At 48.0% G+C, this 16,201-nt stretch overlaps 3 protein-coding genes across 3 annotated transcripts; 1 reads left to right on the top strand and 2 right to left on the bottom strand.

Annotated features, from left to right (window-relative positions):
* Positions 1 to 1,184: 1,184 nt before the first annotated feature.
* Positions 1,185 to 1,895, top strand: PtA15_18A59 (uncharacterized protein; the record flags this gene model as incomplete). Its single annotated transcript, XM_053165014.1, has 4 exons — positions 1,185 to 1,194; positions 1,283 to 1,491; positions 1,574 to 1,759; positions 1,890 to 1,895. 4 exons carry the CDS (start codon positions 1,185 to 1,187, stop codon positions 1,893 to 1,895), a joined length of 411 nt encoding a protein of 136 aa, XP_053028558.1.
* Positions 1,896 to 5,575: 3,680 nt separating this feature from the next.
* PtA15_18A60 (uncharacterized protein) lies at positions 5,576 to 6,014 on the bottom strand (the record flags this gene model as incomplete). The annotated part of the gene is made up of 2 exons (XM_053165016.1): positions 5,576 to 5,875; positions 5,946 to 6,014. The coding sequence occupies 2 exons, from the start codon at positions 6,012 to 6,014 to the stop codon at positions 5,576 to 5,578; spliced, it is 369 nt and encodes a 122-aa protein (XP_053028559.1).
* Positions 6,015 to 6,414: 400 nt separating this feature from the next.
* Positions 6,415 to 9,007, bottom strand: PtA15_18A61 (uncharacterized protein; the record flags this gene model as incomplete). Its single annotated transcript, XM_053165017.1, has 10 exons — positions 6,415 to 6,422; positions 6,523 to 6,565; positions 6,635 to 7,301; positions 7,370 to 7,461; positions 7,561 to 7,851; positions 7,939 to 8,092; positions 8,201 to 8,363; positions 8,433 to 8,699; positions 8,755 to 8,812; positions 8,873 to 9,007. 10 exons carry the CDS (start codon positions 9,005 to 9,007, stop codon positions 6,415 to 6,417), a joined length of 1,878 nt encoding a protein of 625 aa, XP_053028560.1.
* Between the last annotated feature and the right edge of the window lie 7,194 nt (positions 9,008 to 16,201).

A 16,201-nucleotide genomic window follows, 5' to 3' on the forward strand; every position in this document is an offset into this window, starting at 1 on the left:
GAGGAAAAAAGAGTTAAAGATGTGTGACAGGGAGAGAAATGGACCCTAGGGAGTTGCAGTTTCAAAATATGTTTAGGGTGGTGAGGTGTGACAGGAGCTATTGGGGAGCTCAGGTGTTGCTATGCTTGGCACCACCTGAGCCCCCAAGTAAGCTCCCAAGGCTCCTAACACTCCGGATAGCAACCCAGGTGGCCCTTGATTTTGTTATCTTGGGAGCTAGGGGTCATATAGCACAGCGGTGGAACAAGGGCTACACAGAAGTATCTTGCATGTCAACTGCTGTCAGTTGCACAAGTTTCTCTTGTAGTGGGTAAAACTGTATGTTCAGATTTTATAATATTTTGCTTTCAACTTGGGAGGCCTTGGTGATTTTTACCCTGAATATCATTCCAGCTCCTGCGCGTGGGGTTCCATTTGAAGGGCTTTGTTAAGCTTGGTACAATACCATACTTTCTGAAAGGCTGTGAGCATAGATCAGCAAAAAAAAAAAAGTAATCCAAGTCAAATCCTTGCTATGCCAGCTTAGGGTGATGCAGAGCCCTTGCTAATGGAGGCTTGCTTTGTGAGTTCCGGGCACCTGAAGTCTCCAGGGAGTGTCACAGAGGCAAAGCAAGCTACCAAAAGTCAAAGCAACAGGCCATGGCTGGGACTTTGCACCCAAACTCTTCTTTCAGAGGCTTGCCTTGCAAGTTGCCCTTAGTGCTCCGGGTCCTCCCGGGGGGATCTAGTGGGTCTACGCGATACCCTGCGTCTCCGGGGGAGAGTTGATGCCCACTATGATCGTGAAGTCGGGTCCCAGTCCTTGCTCTGTAGTTGAGGATTCTCGTGGAGATTGGGGTGCACCTCGGCCCTTCGGGCATCAGCCCGCGCCGCTGGATACAATCTGAACTGGTTGGGTTCTAAATGGGAAACTGTCCCCGAAGGTTGACGGAGCCCGTGACGGAGCTCGATCCAGACTCCCCGGGGATCCGGGCGGCGTCTCGCGGGACGCTGTTCTGTCATGCTGGTCGGGTACCCGACGGGCCCTTGCGCCAGTCGATTCTCACGACCTGAAACCTAACTAGGGCTTGCCCGCTCAAGTTTAGGTCTGCCTCCTGGTACCGCCCGCATCCATCTGAGCGACGCCATCCGAACCTTTCGACCCACCCCCTCGAACCTCCGCCGAACGACACTCAACACTCGAGATGGTAAAAAGTGAGTGAACCTAGTCCCCCTCTGGAACACTAGGGGGATCGCTCACGATAATCGATCACCAACTGTTGCTCGCTTGGATCCTATGAAGTCTACAAGCCAGGAAAGGTTGCGGTTGTCCTCTCCGGCCGTCACGCCGGAAAGAAGGTGGTCGTCATCAAGCAATCTGACGAAGGAACCAAGGAGCGACCCTACCCTCATGCCGTCGTTGCCGGTATTGAACGTTATCCCCGGAAGGTAACTCGAGGAATGGGCCCCAAGAAGATCGCCAAACGAAGTAAAGTTAAACCCTTCATTCGGGTGCGTTATTGATCACGACCAGCCGAGCCCGATCACATTCGATTCCTCCGTGCTGACCTATCTTCGTTTTCTTTCGGATCAGATCATTAACTACAATCACATGATGCCCACCCGATACGCCCTTGAACTAGAAGGCCTCAAAGGCCTGATCTCTTATGAAACATTCAAGGAACCCTCTCAACGGGAAGAAACCAAGAAGGTTGTCAAAAAACAGTTCGAGGAGAAGTACCAAACCGGAAAAAACAAATGGTTTTTCACCGCTCTGAGAGTTAGTCCACTCCATCCGCCATTTGCTGCCCTCCACTCTTTTCTTGTGTGACGCTGATCAATCCTTTACTTCCGTGTGCTTACCCTTCTACCCTTCGTGTTTTTCTTCCTTTCTTCCTTGTACTCTTTAGTTCTAATTGAATATCCGTTATGGATTTTGTCCCCCATTGCGAGCTTGTGCGCCAGATACCTTGATTGATTATCAGGTTGCCCTTTCCATGTGCGCATCGTTGAAACAAATCAGCACTAGTTGAAATGCCCCTCCAAACTCCACCAACCATAAACATTGTGACAAACAGTAATGATAATGCATTGACCTAGATTGCCATGGAGTTATGGATTTGAGTTGTGGTCGTTGTAACATGGACTGGTGTAGTATTGTGAGTAGGTAAATCCCTTGAAAGAAAAATATTCCCAAAGGGATTTTACCGCTGCTCACTCTTCTACAGCCAGTGGAGGACTTCCCGTCGATCTGGAAAGTCAGATCTGAGCCGCCAGATTTCAGATTTCGCAGGGATTTCTAGGTCCCCGAAGATCCCCGAAGCAATCCTTAGTCCCAAATTCCAGATTTCCCTGCAAAATCTGAAATTCCAGATTTATTCAAAAATGACGGGAAGTCCTCCAGTATCAAACTTAATAAAGTCCCTCCCTTCGGCCTCCCTCTGGGGTGGACTTATGCCTTATCTGGGAAATTCACCTGACAGAAATGCCAATAATCCTTACTTTTTTATGCTGAGGCCCCTGCGCAGTGCCATCTTGGTGCAATCTTGGAGGGGGGATACTATCTGCTATGTTGACCCTGTGGCAGTAGAGAATTAGAAAAATGGTGTTTTTCAATCCTTCCTGCACACATCATTTGTAACCAGGTAATAATTTGCTGGGCCAGCAAAATGTGCACAACATCATGGAGCTCCTTTGTACATATTTTAAAAAGTTTTTAGGGCCTTGGGTGCCCCATGAAGTCCTTATTTGTGACTGACAAGTGTCCACTTCATTGTGTATTCCACATTTTGCACTGTACAGAATCTGAAATTGACAATAGGGGGTTTCAAACCACCTCCAGGAAGTCATCCAGGTCGCACTTTCCAGGAAAAAAACACTTCCTGGAACGTCTCCTGTGGACCTGGATTCCTGACCGGCAAGACCCTCCAGGAGGTCCAGGAAATCAGGAAAAACGAGTCCGAAACAAAGAAACAATACCATCTTTGACCTTAGCCCCAAACAGAACTGAATCCCCGGGACTTTTTTCTCACCATCTTCCCACCACACGGTCATTGGGAAGCCTCTTGATGACCGGTCTGACCGGTCATCTCAAGGACTCAAGGTGCTCGATGACCAGTGTTTGTTCTGGTCATTGAGATGACTCAAGCTTCTTGATGACCGGCCTGACTGATCATTGAGAGAACTCTAGCTCCTCAATGACCAGTCTGGACGGTCATTCTTGATGACCAGTACAAACTGGTCATCAACAATGAGGACTCAAACCCTCTCAATGACCGGTCTGACCCGTCATCTCAAGGACTCAAGTTGCTCAATGCCATCATCTCAAGGACTCAAGTTGCTTGATGACCAGTACACTGGTCATTGAGATAGTACAAACTGATCATTGAGATGACACAAGCTTCTTGATGACCGGTCATTGCAATAGCACAAGATCCTCAAAGGCCGGTCTGGTTGGTCATTGGGAGGACTCAAACCCTCCCAATGACTGGTACAAACCGGTCAGCAAGAGTACTTAAGCTGCTCAATGACCAGTACAAACTGGTTGTCGAGATGACTCAAAGCTTCTCAATCACTGGTTTGTACTGGCCATCAAGTGTACAGACCAGTGATGAGTGTTATCAGCACAGTCTCAGGTGCAAACTCCCAGTCTCAATGGCAAGTGCGGCGAGCTTCCACAAGGTGGGTGTGATTGTGGGCTTCACTGGCACCTTGGGACCCCGGCCGCAATGTAATTTTATGAGATAAAACCACTCCCATTTCCTGGTTCCAATTTCCTGTTCTTGAGCATTTGGGGGGACTCAAACTCCAGGTCCCAGGAGTTTTTTTTTGGGGGGTTGAATTTTTCCTGGAAATCCCAACCTGGAAGGATTCCTGGAAGTGGTTTGAAACCCCCTAATGTTACAACTCTGATTGAAGCTCAGCCAGAGGAGTTGAGGATGAGAAAAAATAGCAGGAAGATGGGGACAGCTTAAGCCATCCCAGAAATGTAAATTAGAGCAAAAAAGGTTCAGAAACTCATGCGAGAGATTGTTTTTGAAAAAGTCCCCACCAAATTGCCTAATTCTTGGTTGACATAGCGCGTAAGTCCCTCCTTTGGAGGTTGCTTTGCTCCCCCAAGGAGGGAATTAGCTGATTTAGTGTAATCACCCTCTACATTTACACTTAGACTCATCAGATGCCTGGCCATCTCCTGCCACCTTTGTGTGCATTTTACTCCTTACCAAACCCAAGAGGTGTGTAGCAAATAAAAACTCCATCCTGGCAAAAACAGTCAAAGTATAACTGTTTTTCAAATGAGCTCCCTCAAAATCTTGAGTGAACAGGCCCAAATGCATGTTCTCACAAAGTTGTTTGGCAAGGCTTGACATCAGTCCTGGATACCTGCCTTTTGTTTTCTCAAGGCAAGTGTGCACTAAAGATGGGGAAGAACCAGAGGATTCTCATGGTCCAAAGGGTGTATGTGGGGCTGTTTGGGAACAAGGTCAAAATTGGAATGGCACAAATCCCCCACCAAAGGGCCTCAAACCCTCAGGCCAAAATCTGGACATTAGTCCCAAGTCCCTCCTTTGGAGGTCGCGCTTTGCGCCAGCCCAGGCTGTACCAGGGCCCTCCAAAGTGGGGGACTTGTGTTAAGCTAGGGGGGAGGGGGGATGACACCGCAACAGGCGGTCTGGTCTTGGGGTTTGGATTTCTGCCTGTGTGGGCTCCAGGTTTATGATTGTACAATCATATCCAGACTTTTTTGAAACTTAATTGGGCCTGTATTGGCAACATAAATTTAACAGATTTGGGTTTCAAACGAGTTTTGAAAATATTACAATAAAATTTCAATAATCATTTATAATTGGTCCCTAAATCACTGACACCGCATAAGTCCCTCCGGTGGAGGCACAAACACCTCCACCTTTGGACTTACATAGCCAAGTTTGAGCCAGTATGTCCTGGCTGCTCCAGCCTGAAATAGCCGCATGCTGCAATGGGATCCATGCAGCACCACTTGCTGGTCTAGTTTCTGTCATCTTTCAATAGAACACTCGGCCTCCATACACAACACCAAGGAGACGTCAGGCAGCCAACAGTCTCAATCGAAATGTAGCCTGGCTCTATTCACAATCAGGATCTTCAGATAGGATTTCTTTTTAGAAACAACACATTGTTTGGCACCACAACAATTGTGCTCTGTCAAGATAGTGTAGTGATATCCTCATAGCATGGTATGCTTCTACTCTGTACACACCTCAGCCTGTGCTGTGTATCTGCATAGTCCAGTTGTTGTTGCTGTTTCTCTCTCCTCACTGAATGGTGATTAATGTCTCCAGCCCATGTCCTTGACATCGTGTCATCTCTCTTATGTGTCTTACCCTCAACATGCTCTCAGAGAAATCACCCGCTTGGGCGGCGGCAAGTGTCCGTGTTTAGGGCACAGCCATCAAGCCCACACATTCCCATCATCCATCCAGGGCCCCAGTGTACAACATCCAACCGCCAAAAATACACGTTCGTCTAATTAAAAATGATGTAATAACATAAAGGACAAGAAGCAAGAACCAAGACGAGTCTATCCGACAAAGTACATGCGCGAGTGGGGCCAGGATCAGGCGGAAGTCTTGGGCGTTTTCTTCTTCAACTTGGCCAGCCTCCCGGCGGGTTTAGAAGCAGTCTGCGGGACGGCGGGGGCGGCAGGGTTGTCAGAAGAAGCGCGCGCGGGGGGGTTGGGCGGGCGGAGGAAGGTGACGGAGCTGGACATGCCGGCGCCCCGATGTGCGGCGGGCTTGGCGGCCGTCGCAGGCCGGCCGGGGCCGGGGCCCGAGGCGAGGCCGAGCTCGGCGACGACGAGCCGGCGCTGCCGGGCGCTGAGGGCGTCCTTCGACGCCGCGCTGGTCCCGTACAAGTCCTATCCGGAAAACCCCCCCGTCAGCCACACACACACGTCTCGCTGGGCGCCCGAGAACAACGGGACTCACATCGAGGTCCGCGTGCTGGGCCGCACTGGCTCCCCCGGGCTGGTTCGGCCGGAGCGTGTTCGTCGTCATCTTGAATGGGAGCGGGGCGGCGGCGGAGGCGAGGACGGGGCTGCTGGACAGCCGTCCCCCGTTCGCCGCCCTCTTCTTCCCTCCTCCTCCATTCCCATCCCCAGCCTTCCAAAAAACAACCACCCCGGATCAGTCTGGGGACATCCTGCGGAGAGAGATGGCGGAAGGACGCACGTTCTGGCCGCCCGATTTCGTCGGTTTCGTGGGCCCTTGGAGCATGACGTCGTCGGGCAACTCGTCATCATCGTCCTCCTCTTCACTATACCCATACCCCTCACCATCATCATCATCATCGTCCTCGTCCTCCTCTTCATCGGAGTTGGCGTCCCGTTTCTTGGCCTCTTCTTGGGGCTGGAGATAAGCCAGATCATCCTCATCGATCGTATTGCTGGTGCCCTCCTCATAAGACTTGAAGAACGAGGCATGTTTGTCGGCTGGAGGAGGGACAGGGGGGAGAGGAGGTGAGCAAGCCTGAAGCCGAGGAGGAGGGGAGAGAGGAGGGACGGACCGAGTTTGTGGATGGCCCGTTTCTTTTTCTTGGCCGCGTGTTCCTGGGCGCGTTTGTTGGCCTTGACGGCCTCGGCCTCGATGTCGTCCTCCGAGTCCGACTCGGAGATGGCCGCGTCGCCAGAGCGATTCAGCCGGGCCTGCTTGAGCCGCACCTTTCCGTCGACGACCTTCTGGATGTGCTCCGTCCTTCGCGCCTCGAGCTCCTCGTGGTACTTCTGGTCGAGTTCCCGGCGCGCCAGCTCCTCCTTCATCCGCGTCTGCTCGTCTCGCTCGTCCTCCGCATCGTCCACCAAGTCTTTCAAGCTCCCCTCGTCCTCCGATCCGTGCTCGTCATCCGAGCCGGAGCCCCCCTCTCCACCTCGTCGCCTTCCCAACAAGGTTTCATATTCATCCTCCGACTCGTCCGCCTCATCCGCCAAGAACGCCCTCCCTGCGCCCCCACTTCCCCGGGCCTTCTTGCTCGGAACCGGTGGGGGCGACTTGAACGGATTGGCACTCTGTTCTATCTGCGCGTTCATCACTTTCGCGAATGCGTCTACAACGCCTCCTGCTGGCTGTTTGGGGGCAGGCTCGGGAGAAGCGGATCGGATGACCCTCCATGACGAGGGTACTACGCCCTGGGGCTTCGTTGGCGATGCCTCCGTCTCCCTCTGTATAAATCCTTGCCCCTGCCGATTTGTGCCGTCTCTCCTTAACGCAAACGGCGTTCGAGCTATCACATCTTGAGACATCAGTGGCGAATCAGGAGGGCCATTTGGCTTGTTCTGAGTCAAGAGTCTTTGGTGGGTTCCCAGGAAAGCATCAGTGAGTCTGACGGAAAGAAGGAGAATAATAGGACCACTGACCCTCGATGGTTGACATATTGAGTTGGTTGCTCGTCGTCTTCGACGGCAGTGTCCTGAGCGCCCAAGGCCATCATCATCATATCCCGCTCCTTCTCTTCAGGCAGGACGTTCACAGCAGGCAAGAGACAGTCGTTCGTGTCGTCGTCGTCGTCATCATCCTCATCATCAGCGGCAAGCAAGAGTTTGCCGACAGGACTGTTGGCGGGGGAGCCCTCGAGCTCGCCAAAGCCGTCGATCCCGGAGCACTCCACCTGGCCAAAGCCGGTGAGGGGGGGAGAGCCCTCGAGGAGGCTCGGGTTCTCCTTCTTCGCAGATGGTTGGCTGGGTCCATCGAGCTGGAAGCCGGGCAGGTCGATCGGCGAGGACGATCGGCGAGGTCCGCCCGGCTCGGAGGGCTCGGAGAGCGGCGGCTTGGAGCTCCGCAGCGACTCCCGGTCGGTGCTCGTCGAATCGGGTGCGAGGATGATGCTGGTGATGCTCGTCTGGCCCGATGGGGGAAGTTTGGGGATGACGAGTGAGGGGGATGAGGAGGAGGCTGCTGAGCTCGAGGAGGAGAGCGAGGATCGGGCCAGGACTGGGGGGAGGAGAGGCTTGGATGTTGATGGTGAGCCGGGGTGGGGCAGGTCGGCGGGTGGTCTGGTGATGGTCCTCTGATGCTCATCCTCATCGCTGTTCTCTATCTCGTCTTCATCTTCTTCAGCCTTGGCACTCTGGTCCTCTCCACTGTCATCCATGCTACCAATCTCATCGTCATCGTCATCGCAGGCAAAGTCGATATCCTCTTCGTCATCGTCGCTATCCCGGGGTTGTTCTGGATTCTCTTTCTTCTGCTGGAGGATGGCTTTGAGGCCGATCTCGGATGGATTATTACTGTTACGCCTGGGCAGCTCCCTGTTGGACAGCCGGCCGCCTCTTTCGAGGAATTCGGCCTGCTTTCTCTCGCGTGTTAGCGCGTTCTCGTAGGCTGCTTTTTTGGATAGCTCGTCCAGGAGATCTTTGGTGGATTTTCTGTGGATCTTGCTCTTGGATGAGGATGGGATGGGGAAGGGGATCGGGGGTCTGCGCGACTTGGGAGGGTCCTTCTTGGCCGCTTTGGAGGAGGAGGGATTGAGTTTTTGCTTGATGAGGGTGGTGGTGGGCTGGTTGATGATCTCGAGGTCTGAGTCGGAATCGGAGAGCTGGATGATCTGCTGGTCGGGGGTGCTTGCGGAGTTCTTTTTGAGTTTGTTGGCCGGAGTGTTGTGGGTGGTTGTTGTTGATGCCTTTTGGATGATATCGTCGACGCGGGTCAGGGGTGCTCTGCAGGTGGCAGTCAATCTGGCAGTTTTCTCTGATGGATAAGAATGAGCAGCTGCTGGTTCTTTTTGCTGTGTGTGTTTGCTTACGTCTTTCCAGGCTGGCTACTGTGCGCTCTGCTTCTTCTCTGTCCTTCTTGCTCAGTGCCTGTGTAGGATGGGCATTAGTTATTGTTGTTCTGTTTGTGTTTGGTGGGTTTGGACTGACTCTGAGTTTCTTCTTCTTCTTGGTCTCCTCAGATTGGAGATGGTCTTGTGGCCTGGCTCTCTTCGGTGGAGGGTGCTGTGGCTGTGGGCTCGAGGCGGGTTCGATGGTTGATGTGTGTTCGTCTTCTGCGGCCATCGCTGGTGGTTGGTTCGTGGTTGGTTGGTGCTGGGGGCGCTTTGTCCAGGAACCCTGTGTAGTCTGATAGCCAACAGCGGCAATCCCAAGCAGCTTGCTTCCGGCCCAGAATGACTAAGCTGGATTTATACTGTGTCCAATTGGCTGGCCAACAACGACAGCCATTTTGAATCCAATCAAGGGTCTTGTCCTGAAGGAAAATCTTGTTGGAATCAATACTGGGTCTCTTCTATATCATTATGTCTTGGCTGGATTCTCCTCGGGGGACATATTCCTGACACATTTTGATCATCTTACAAGGGGAAGCCCCCAAATTTGGGGTTCCAGGGGGTGTTAAAGTCATAGGGGTTTGTAAATTACAGCAAGGGCATAGCCCCCAAATTTAGGCTTACAGGGGGTGTGAAAGTCACAGGATGTGAAAGGCCCAAAAGGGAATGGGACAGAGCAAAGGAAATGGCATTAAATTTTCAAACCTTTGATGATGCAATTTCAGGGTGACTATGCATTCAGTCAAATGAGAAACCAAATTTCAACTGAAAAATAGGTTGAAAAACAACATTTCAAGTGAAAACTGGGTGAAATAAGGGCATTTTATTTTGGGAAAAGACACAAAATTTGTTACTGAAAAAGTAAATATTTGGGAAAATGGTGATGAGAGATACTCAAAAACTCTGAAAATGTGAGAGAAATTCCTTTTAAACAATTTTTGAAGTTTATTATGAAGGGTGGCCACTTTCAGGCTGTGGAATCACTACCTTAGTAGTTTGGCTTGACTTGCTTCTTGACAATGCAAAACACAGGTTCATGAAGTACAATACCAAAATTACCAATTTTTTGTCCTTGAGATTTATTGATTGTGAGGGAGGAGGCCAGATTGACAGTAAATTTCTTGTGTATGAGCTTGAAAGGCAGTCCAGACAGCTCAAGACTTATCTGGGTCAGATGTGAAAGGAATGTGACTCTGAGGGATGGGCACAGAATCATTAACTCTGTTACCTGATACAACTCTTGTGTAAATCACATTCGGGCCCAACCTGGTTCCATTACAAAGTCCCATTGTCCAATCAAGGTTCCTGAGCATTCTTATTAAGCAATTTGGTCACCTGTTGGGAGTTTGTAAACTCTTTGATCCACATTTGTAGCATTATCAGTAAGCCTTATTGAGTGATTTGGATTTATTTCAGATGGAACAAATTCAAACTGTTGCATGAGAGGATATTAATGGTGAAGGATTGTTTAGATTCTTTGAATAAGTCCTGGAAGTAGATCTTGACCATGAACTCTGTGGTTTTCAAACTCATTTTCTGTGTCATATATGTCCAGCTGTAAGAATTTGGGGAATTCCTGTGAAAGTGGAAGCAAACTTCCAATGTTATGGTGAATTATACCCTTCACCTTGAATGTATGGATACCTTCACCTTGATTGTTGAGTGCATCTCTGGTTGAGGCATCGACTCCAAGAGATGTAAATGTGAAGTTGCTATTTATCAAGCGGATGGATAGAATGAGTTGATTTCCCTCAGGTATATTGGGTTAATATGTAATTTTGAAGATCTGAAGCAATTCAGGGGGTGGGGGTGGTTTTTATGAAGTGATCCTACCTTGGCGGCAGCAAATTTAGGTTGTTTATCCTGTGAAGATTATTGCTTGACACTTCACACAACATCTCACTGCCCTCAAAGTTTCTGGCCTGAACCCAGGAGGCTCAGTCCAACACCATGCATTTGGTCTGTTTACATGATTCTTGGAATATTTCCAAAGGAATGGTTACCTGTGAAATCATGTTCAACCAAATTTCCAGCAGGAGGATCATTTAAAAATCCTTCTCTTGAGATAAACTTGAATCAATTTGTTCCTGAATAAGGCCCAAATCAATTTCAGGTGGGTCATTCCAGTTTGCGGGTATATGCACAGGGGATAGATTTGAAGAATATTCATGAGTTTGAAATGGACTCTGCATATTTCTTGGTGAAGCACTCTGGGAGCTGAGCAGGTTAAAAATAGACAATTTGGAGGTGTGGTTGCCATGATTGTTATTTCCATGCTGGGATGGAGATTTGTGTGAGCTGTGTTCAGATTGGTTTTGTGGTTGAGGATTGAAATTGTAAGAAGATTCATGATTTAGATGATACTATGTTTAGATTGGTTTTGATTTTCAGGAGATTCATGATTTTGATGATACTGTGTATGCAGGGGTCTGTTGTCAATGTTGATGGAAATTTGGGGATGAAGACCACTCATGATTTGGATTATTTGATTGTTGAGTATGAGGAAAATCTTGAGGCTGATAAATAGAATGTTGGTGCTCCTGCTACAGAGAAAAAGAACATGGGAATGTGAATATTTCTGGTAATGATGGGAGGGCAATAATTGATGATAATGGGATTGTTGAGAATGAAGAGAGTGTGAAAGTTGATGATGATGGGATTGTCAAGCATATATGATGAGGGGAATTATGTAGGTGTTATGATTGCTGAATTCATGCAGATCAATTATCAGTTTAACATTGCTTGAATGGAACTGGTGTCTATAAGACACCAGGGAAGAAAGTGTTGCACTCTCTAGAGAGTGCCAGGCCGTAATTTTGTATGTAAGTTAGTCTGATGTGAGTTCAATGTTAAATTGAAGTCTTTGTTCACTTTCTTCCCAATACCAGTGTAACTGTAGGTCAAGTGTTTGTGAAATGATCTATAACTCAATGCCAACCCACAAGGATCTCTCTGTTGAAGTTTTGTGTTTGTTTCATCATTATTACAATTGCAGAAGTGATCTTCATTGCACACAAGCTTTTCCAAGAATGTATGAATCTTACCCTCAAACATATCCTTAGCCGACTGCCAGGTAAATTTTTGGAATTGCAGATTTTTTCATTCAAAACACACATAAAATCACATGATGGAACATACTTGTGAGATATAGCAAATTCGGAGGATCTGCACACTGGTGGATGAATCCTTGTGGCATATTTCTGACATGTCAATTCCCATATCAAATCGGGAGGAAAGTGGTTTGACATAATATTTCTGTTCTTCAAGTATCAAACCCTTACCCCGCCAAAGCTAAGAAGGCCTTTTTCATATGCAATTGTAATCCAAGAAATATGAAATGTGAAAATAGCGGATTCAGTTTTCCCTACCATTTTTACCAAGGGATGAAACATGATTTTTGTAATTTTTCAGTGACAATAGCTGTTCATTTTGGAATATGCATCTTGCCTAGTACATGACTAAAAATTGTACAATTTTGTAAATTTAACTACAACTGACCAAAAAATGCCATCTAGAATCCTGAATAAAGCTTCTGAAGGTAAAAGGGGTAGATTGGTGGATATTAAAAGGTGCACCAATATTCCCTTGCTTCTGGAACAAGCTGGAAAAATAATTCAACGGCTGGTCTTAGAACTCCAAAGGGAACAGTGGAGGACTTCCTGTCACATCTGGAACCTTCACAGATTTTGATTTAGACCCAAAAAGTCTGAATTTTTGCAGGAGAGTCTAGATTTTTGGGCTCTAGATCACTTCTGGGAGACCTGCAGATATCGACCGGAAGTCATCCAATAAATGCTTAAATCCCCACGCATATCCCAGTGTGGTTAGAACCATTTGTCTTGTAGATTGATCATCTTGTATATTTTCTTCACCAACCATTTTCCATTAATTTTCTTCGGTGTAGCATTGTTTCGTCACAGGTATTCATGTCTATGGTGCAACAACATGGTGCCATTTCTCTCATAACATGGTGCTGATGTAGCACCTGCTGTCAGTTGAGACTTCTGCACTGCAGTCAGGCTGTATCCAGACCACTGAAAATGATTGGTCATGGGCCAGCAGGAGTGCCACAAAATTTGTGAGGAAAAGTGTTAAAACAATTTGTGTATGTGGGTTTGAAGGTTGGCACAATTGAACTATGGACGCGTGGGGAAACACAGATTGGCTTAGCATCCCCCTGTTTCCCTGGTGAGGGTTTTTTTTCTGTTTTAATGCCCACCCTCATGTTTGGGCCAATTTTGGGGTGGAAATTGGCAAAAATATCACACATTTACCCAGAATCAATGAACAGTGGGTGCTGTTCATTGCACTGGAAAATTCGCCTCTCAATGGCCACCACATGCTGGCCATCGATTTGGGCTTTTCTGAGCTTGACGGGCAGTGTGTACTGCCCCAAAATATCAGAAATGCTGGCGCGATGATCAGTACTTGCTGGTCATCACAATAGGGCTCTTCCGACTTGGGGACCCCTTTCATTTGCCCACCGCATCGTTTGGCCGTACGTTACAGTGGACAAGTGCAGTGTACATTAATCTGCTGTGTCCCCGAATCCAAATCAGTGCTGGTCATTGAAATAGGGCTCCCCCAACTCGGGGACCCCTTTAATTTGTCCACCGCAAGGTTCGGCCGTACGTTATGGTGGACATCAATCTGCAGCCTTGCCGAACCCAAATCCGATGACCAGTACCTGATGGTCATCACATGGATGCCCTAGCCCGATGAACAGCACATACTGGTCATCGAGCAGGCCTTCCCAAGCTCGCGAGGCAGTATATAATGGCCACCCAGTCTCTAAAGCCCAGCTGAATGGCCAGCATCAGCATGTACTGAGCATTGATCCGGGAATTCCCCAGTGCAATGTGTAATTCTTCCTGGTTCATCAAGATGAGAAAGGCCCTTCTTGATGAACATCATGTACTGGTCATTTAGCTGGGTGTTTCAAAGCCCATTAATGTGTAATCAAGTGGAGGAGATCTCCACTCAATGGCCAGTATACACCAGTTATTGATATGAGAATCCATTAACTCAATGGCCATGAACAACAGTCATTGGGTGGAGGATGTCTCCGCTCAAATTCTGGGATACATGTTCATTAACTGGAGGATGGATGCACTTCATGTCCATTACACAGCATCATGGAGTTGTGAATCACTCCACCTGATGGCCATCTAAACCAGTCTTTCTCCACTTGATGGCCATACAACACAGTAATCAATTGGAGGTTGTCTCAAATTCCTGGCCGGTACACAAAAGTCAGTGGAGAATACGTCTTTGTAATGGCAGTGGAGTGGAGAAAGCCATTATACGAGTCTAACTCACCAAATCCAACAAGATTTGATACAGATAAGATCAGTATGAGTTGAGTATAAACACATGGCCAACCCACAACTCATTTACACATGGGGAAATGGTTCATATCTGGCAGACTTCTAGACAAAAATTACGGTCTGGCACTCTCTGGAGAGTGCCACACTTTCTTCCCTGGTGAGAGTCCGTTTGAGCAATCTGCTTGAACAGGATTGATTATTGATGTGTGATAAGAGTCCATTCAAGCAATATGGTTGAGCGGACTCAGTGAAATTTGATCACCAAGTCTGCTTGATGAGTCTGCTTGAACAGACTTGACAACATGACTCTGGAGTCTGATTTAATGGAGTTGCTGGTCTGTTCAAGCAGAAGAGCAAACTCTCTTACCAAATCCTTTCAGAGAGTCGCACCAGGAGTTCGTTCAAGCAGAGTCAATTCAGAGGGAACGGACTATGCATTGAACGGACGCGGTTAATACAAAAAAGTATCGACACCGGCGTTACTTGCATACCGACGCCGGCGTTACTCGCATGACAGGTATTTGAACTGGTTTGTTTGGCCCCCAGAGGCCATTTCTTTAGTTATATGTAGATTGGTTGAGCAGGCACAAGCAATCCTTGCCGCCAAAGGTGGCGCACGCGGGCAAGGCAAAAAAATAACTCCAGAATTCTTTTTGGGCGAATCCAAGGCAACTCGGATTGAAAAACTTGTCACGCAGGACATGCCGTTACTCTACAATCTTATCTTGCACAGAGTCCGACTGCACCAACCAGGACCTTCTCCAGAGCTCTCAACCACAGGTCCTACACGAAGTTAATCAAGAAAAACCCGTCCCGACCAGACAAGGGAGTCAGACTCAGGCTCAGACCCCAACTTGGAATCCGAAACTGATAAAGCACCAGCGGCATCCCAAAGATAAACCCCGCTATCCAAAAGAACTGCTCTCAAAGAGATCAAAGACTTGGAATCACCCTTCGACCGCACTAATCGACCACACGTTATTGCGTCAGCTGTCTGTTTGATTGTTGCGTTTGCGGCCAACCGACGGGACAACACCCTCCAGATACAGAACTCTGCTTGCATGTGGCACGACTGAAAGGGTCAGCACCTATCTTAACTACATACATTGGCTTGGCATCTTCTCGTCAATTGGCTCACCGGGCAATCAGTTCTCTTGGCAGAATTGCAGAAAGTAAGGTTGCCAGGCAAATGGCCAGCCAGAAATCACCAATGACCCCAATCATATGCCTGGACAACCTTGATTTCAAAGAGTCAGTCCACAAAGAAAATTTTGACGAAGAAGAAGAGGACAAGGGTGACAATGAGACTTGAGTGTTCACTTTTCCATTCCACCCATTAATTTTTGCCCTTTTCTCTCCGCGGCTTGTTCTGCATTTTTCCTTTTTGTTTCTTCTGCTTTTTGTTGGCGTCTTTCAAGAGTGGCTTTATTCCTTTCTGAGATTTCTTTTTTCTTTTCTTCCTCCGCATTCTGCTTTTATATTTCTAGACGCTCCAAGTAATCCACGTATGAGGCTCTTCCAACGTAGCTGTTGATCTGTTCAAGCAAGTGTGCCATTTGACCATCGTGAGCTTTGCCACCAGAAAGATCTTGGAGTTCCTTATCTGAAGCACCACCACAAAACGCTACAACTACCCTCTGTGCCTGAAACATCCCAAAGTGATCCTTGGGTTCAAACTCTGAATGCTTGGCTTCAATTTGAGTGTAATGGAATTCAGCATATTGTTCAACTAAAAACTCGGCAAATTTTTCCAGTTCTCTAGCTCCAGCTAGCAGTTTGATTCCTGTGTCTGCCTTAACAGCCAATCAAGTTGCAGATACCTTTGGAATACTTGGCGACATTGGGACATTGATTGATAAATCTCTAGAGGTGATGTTTTTGATGAAGTTTTCTGTTGTGAGATGTTGGAAAGCTTCAAACAAATGTTTTGCACTTTTGGGGTTGCAGTTGGAGCACAAACATGTTTCAAACTTCTTTTCCTCCTCTCTTAATCTTTCAAGCTTCACATTTGGATTGGCTTTGTCTAATGGAACATATCCTAGTCTGCAACAGCCAATAATATCCAGTCAAAAACAATGATGTTTGCATTTAAATATCGG

This window comes from Puccinia triticina, chromosome 18A (assembly GCF_026914185.1).
Source record: "Puccinia triticina chromosome 18A, complete sequence".
Taxonomy (NCBI): Eukaryota; Fungi; Basidiomycota; class Pucciniomycetes; order Pucciniales; family Pucciniaceae; genus Puccinia; species Puccinia triticina.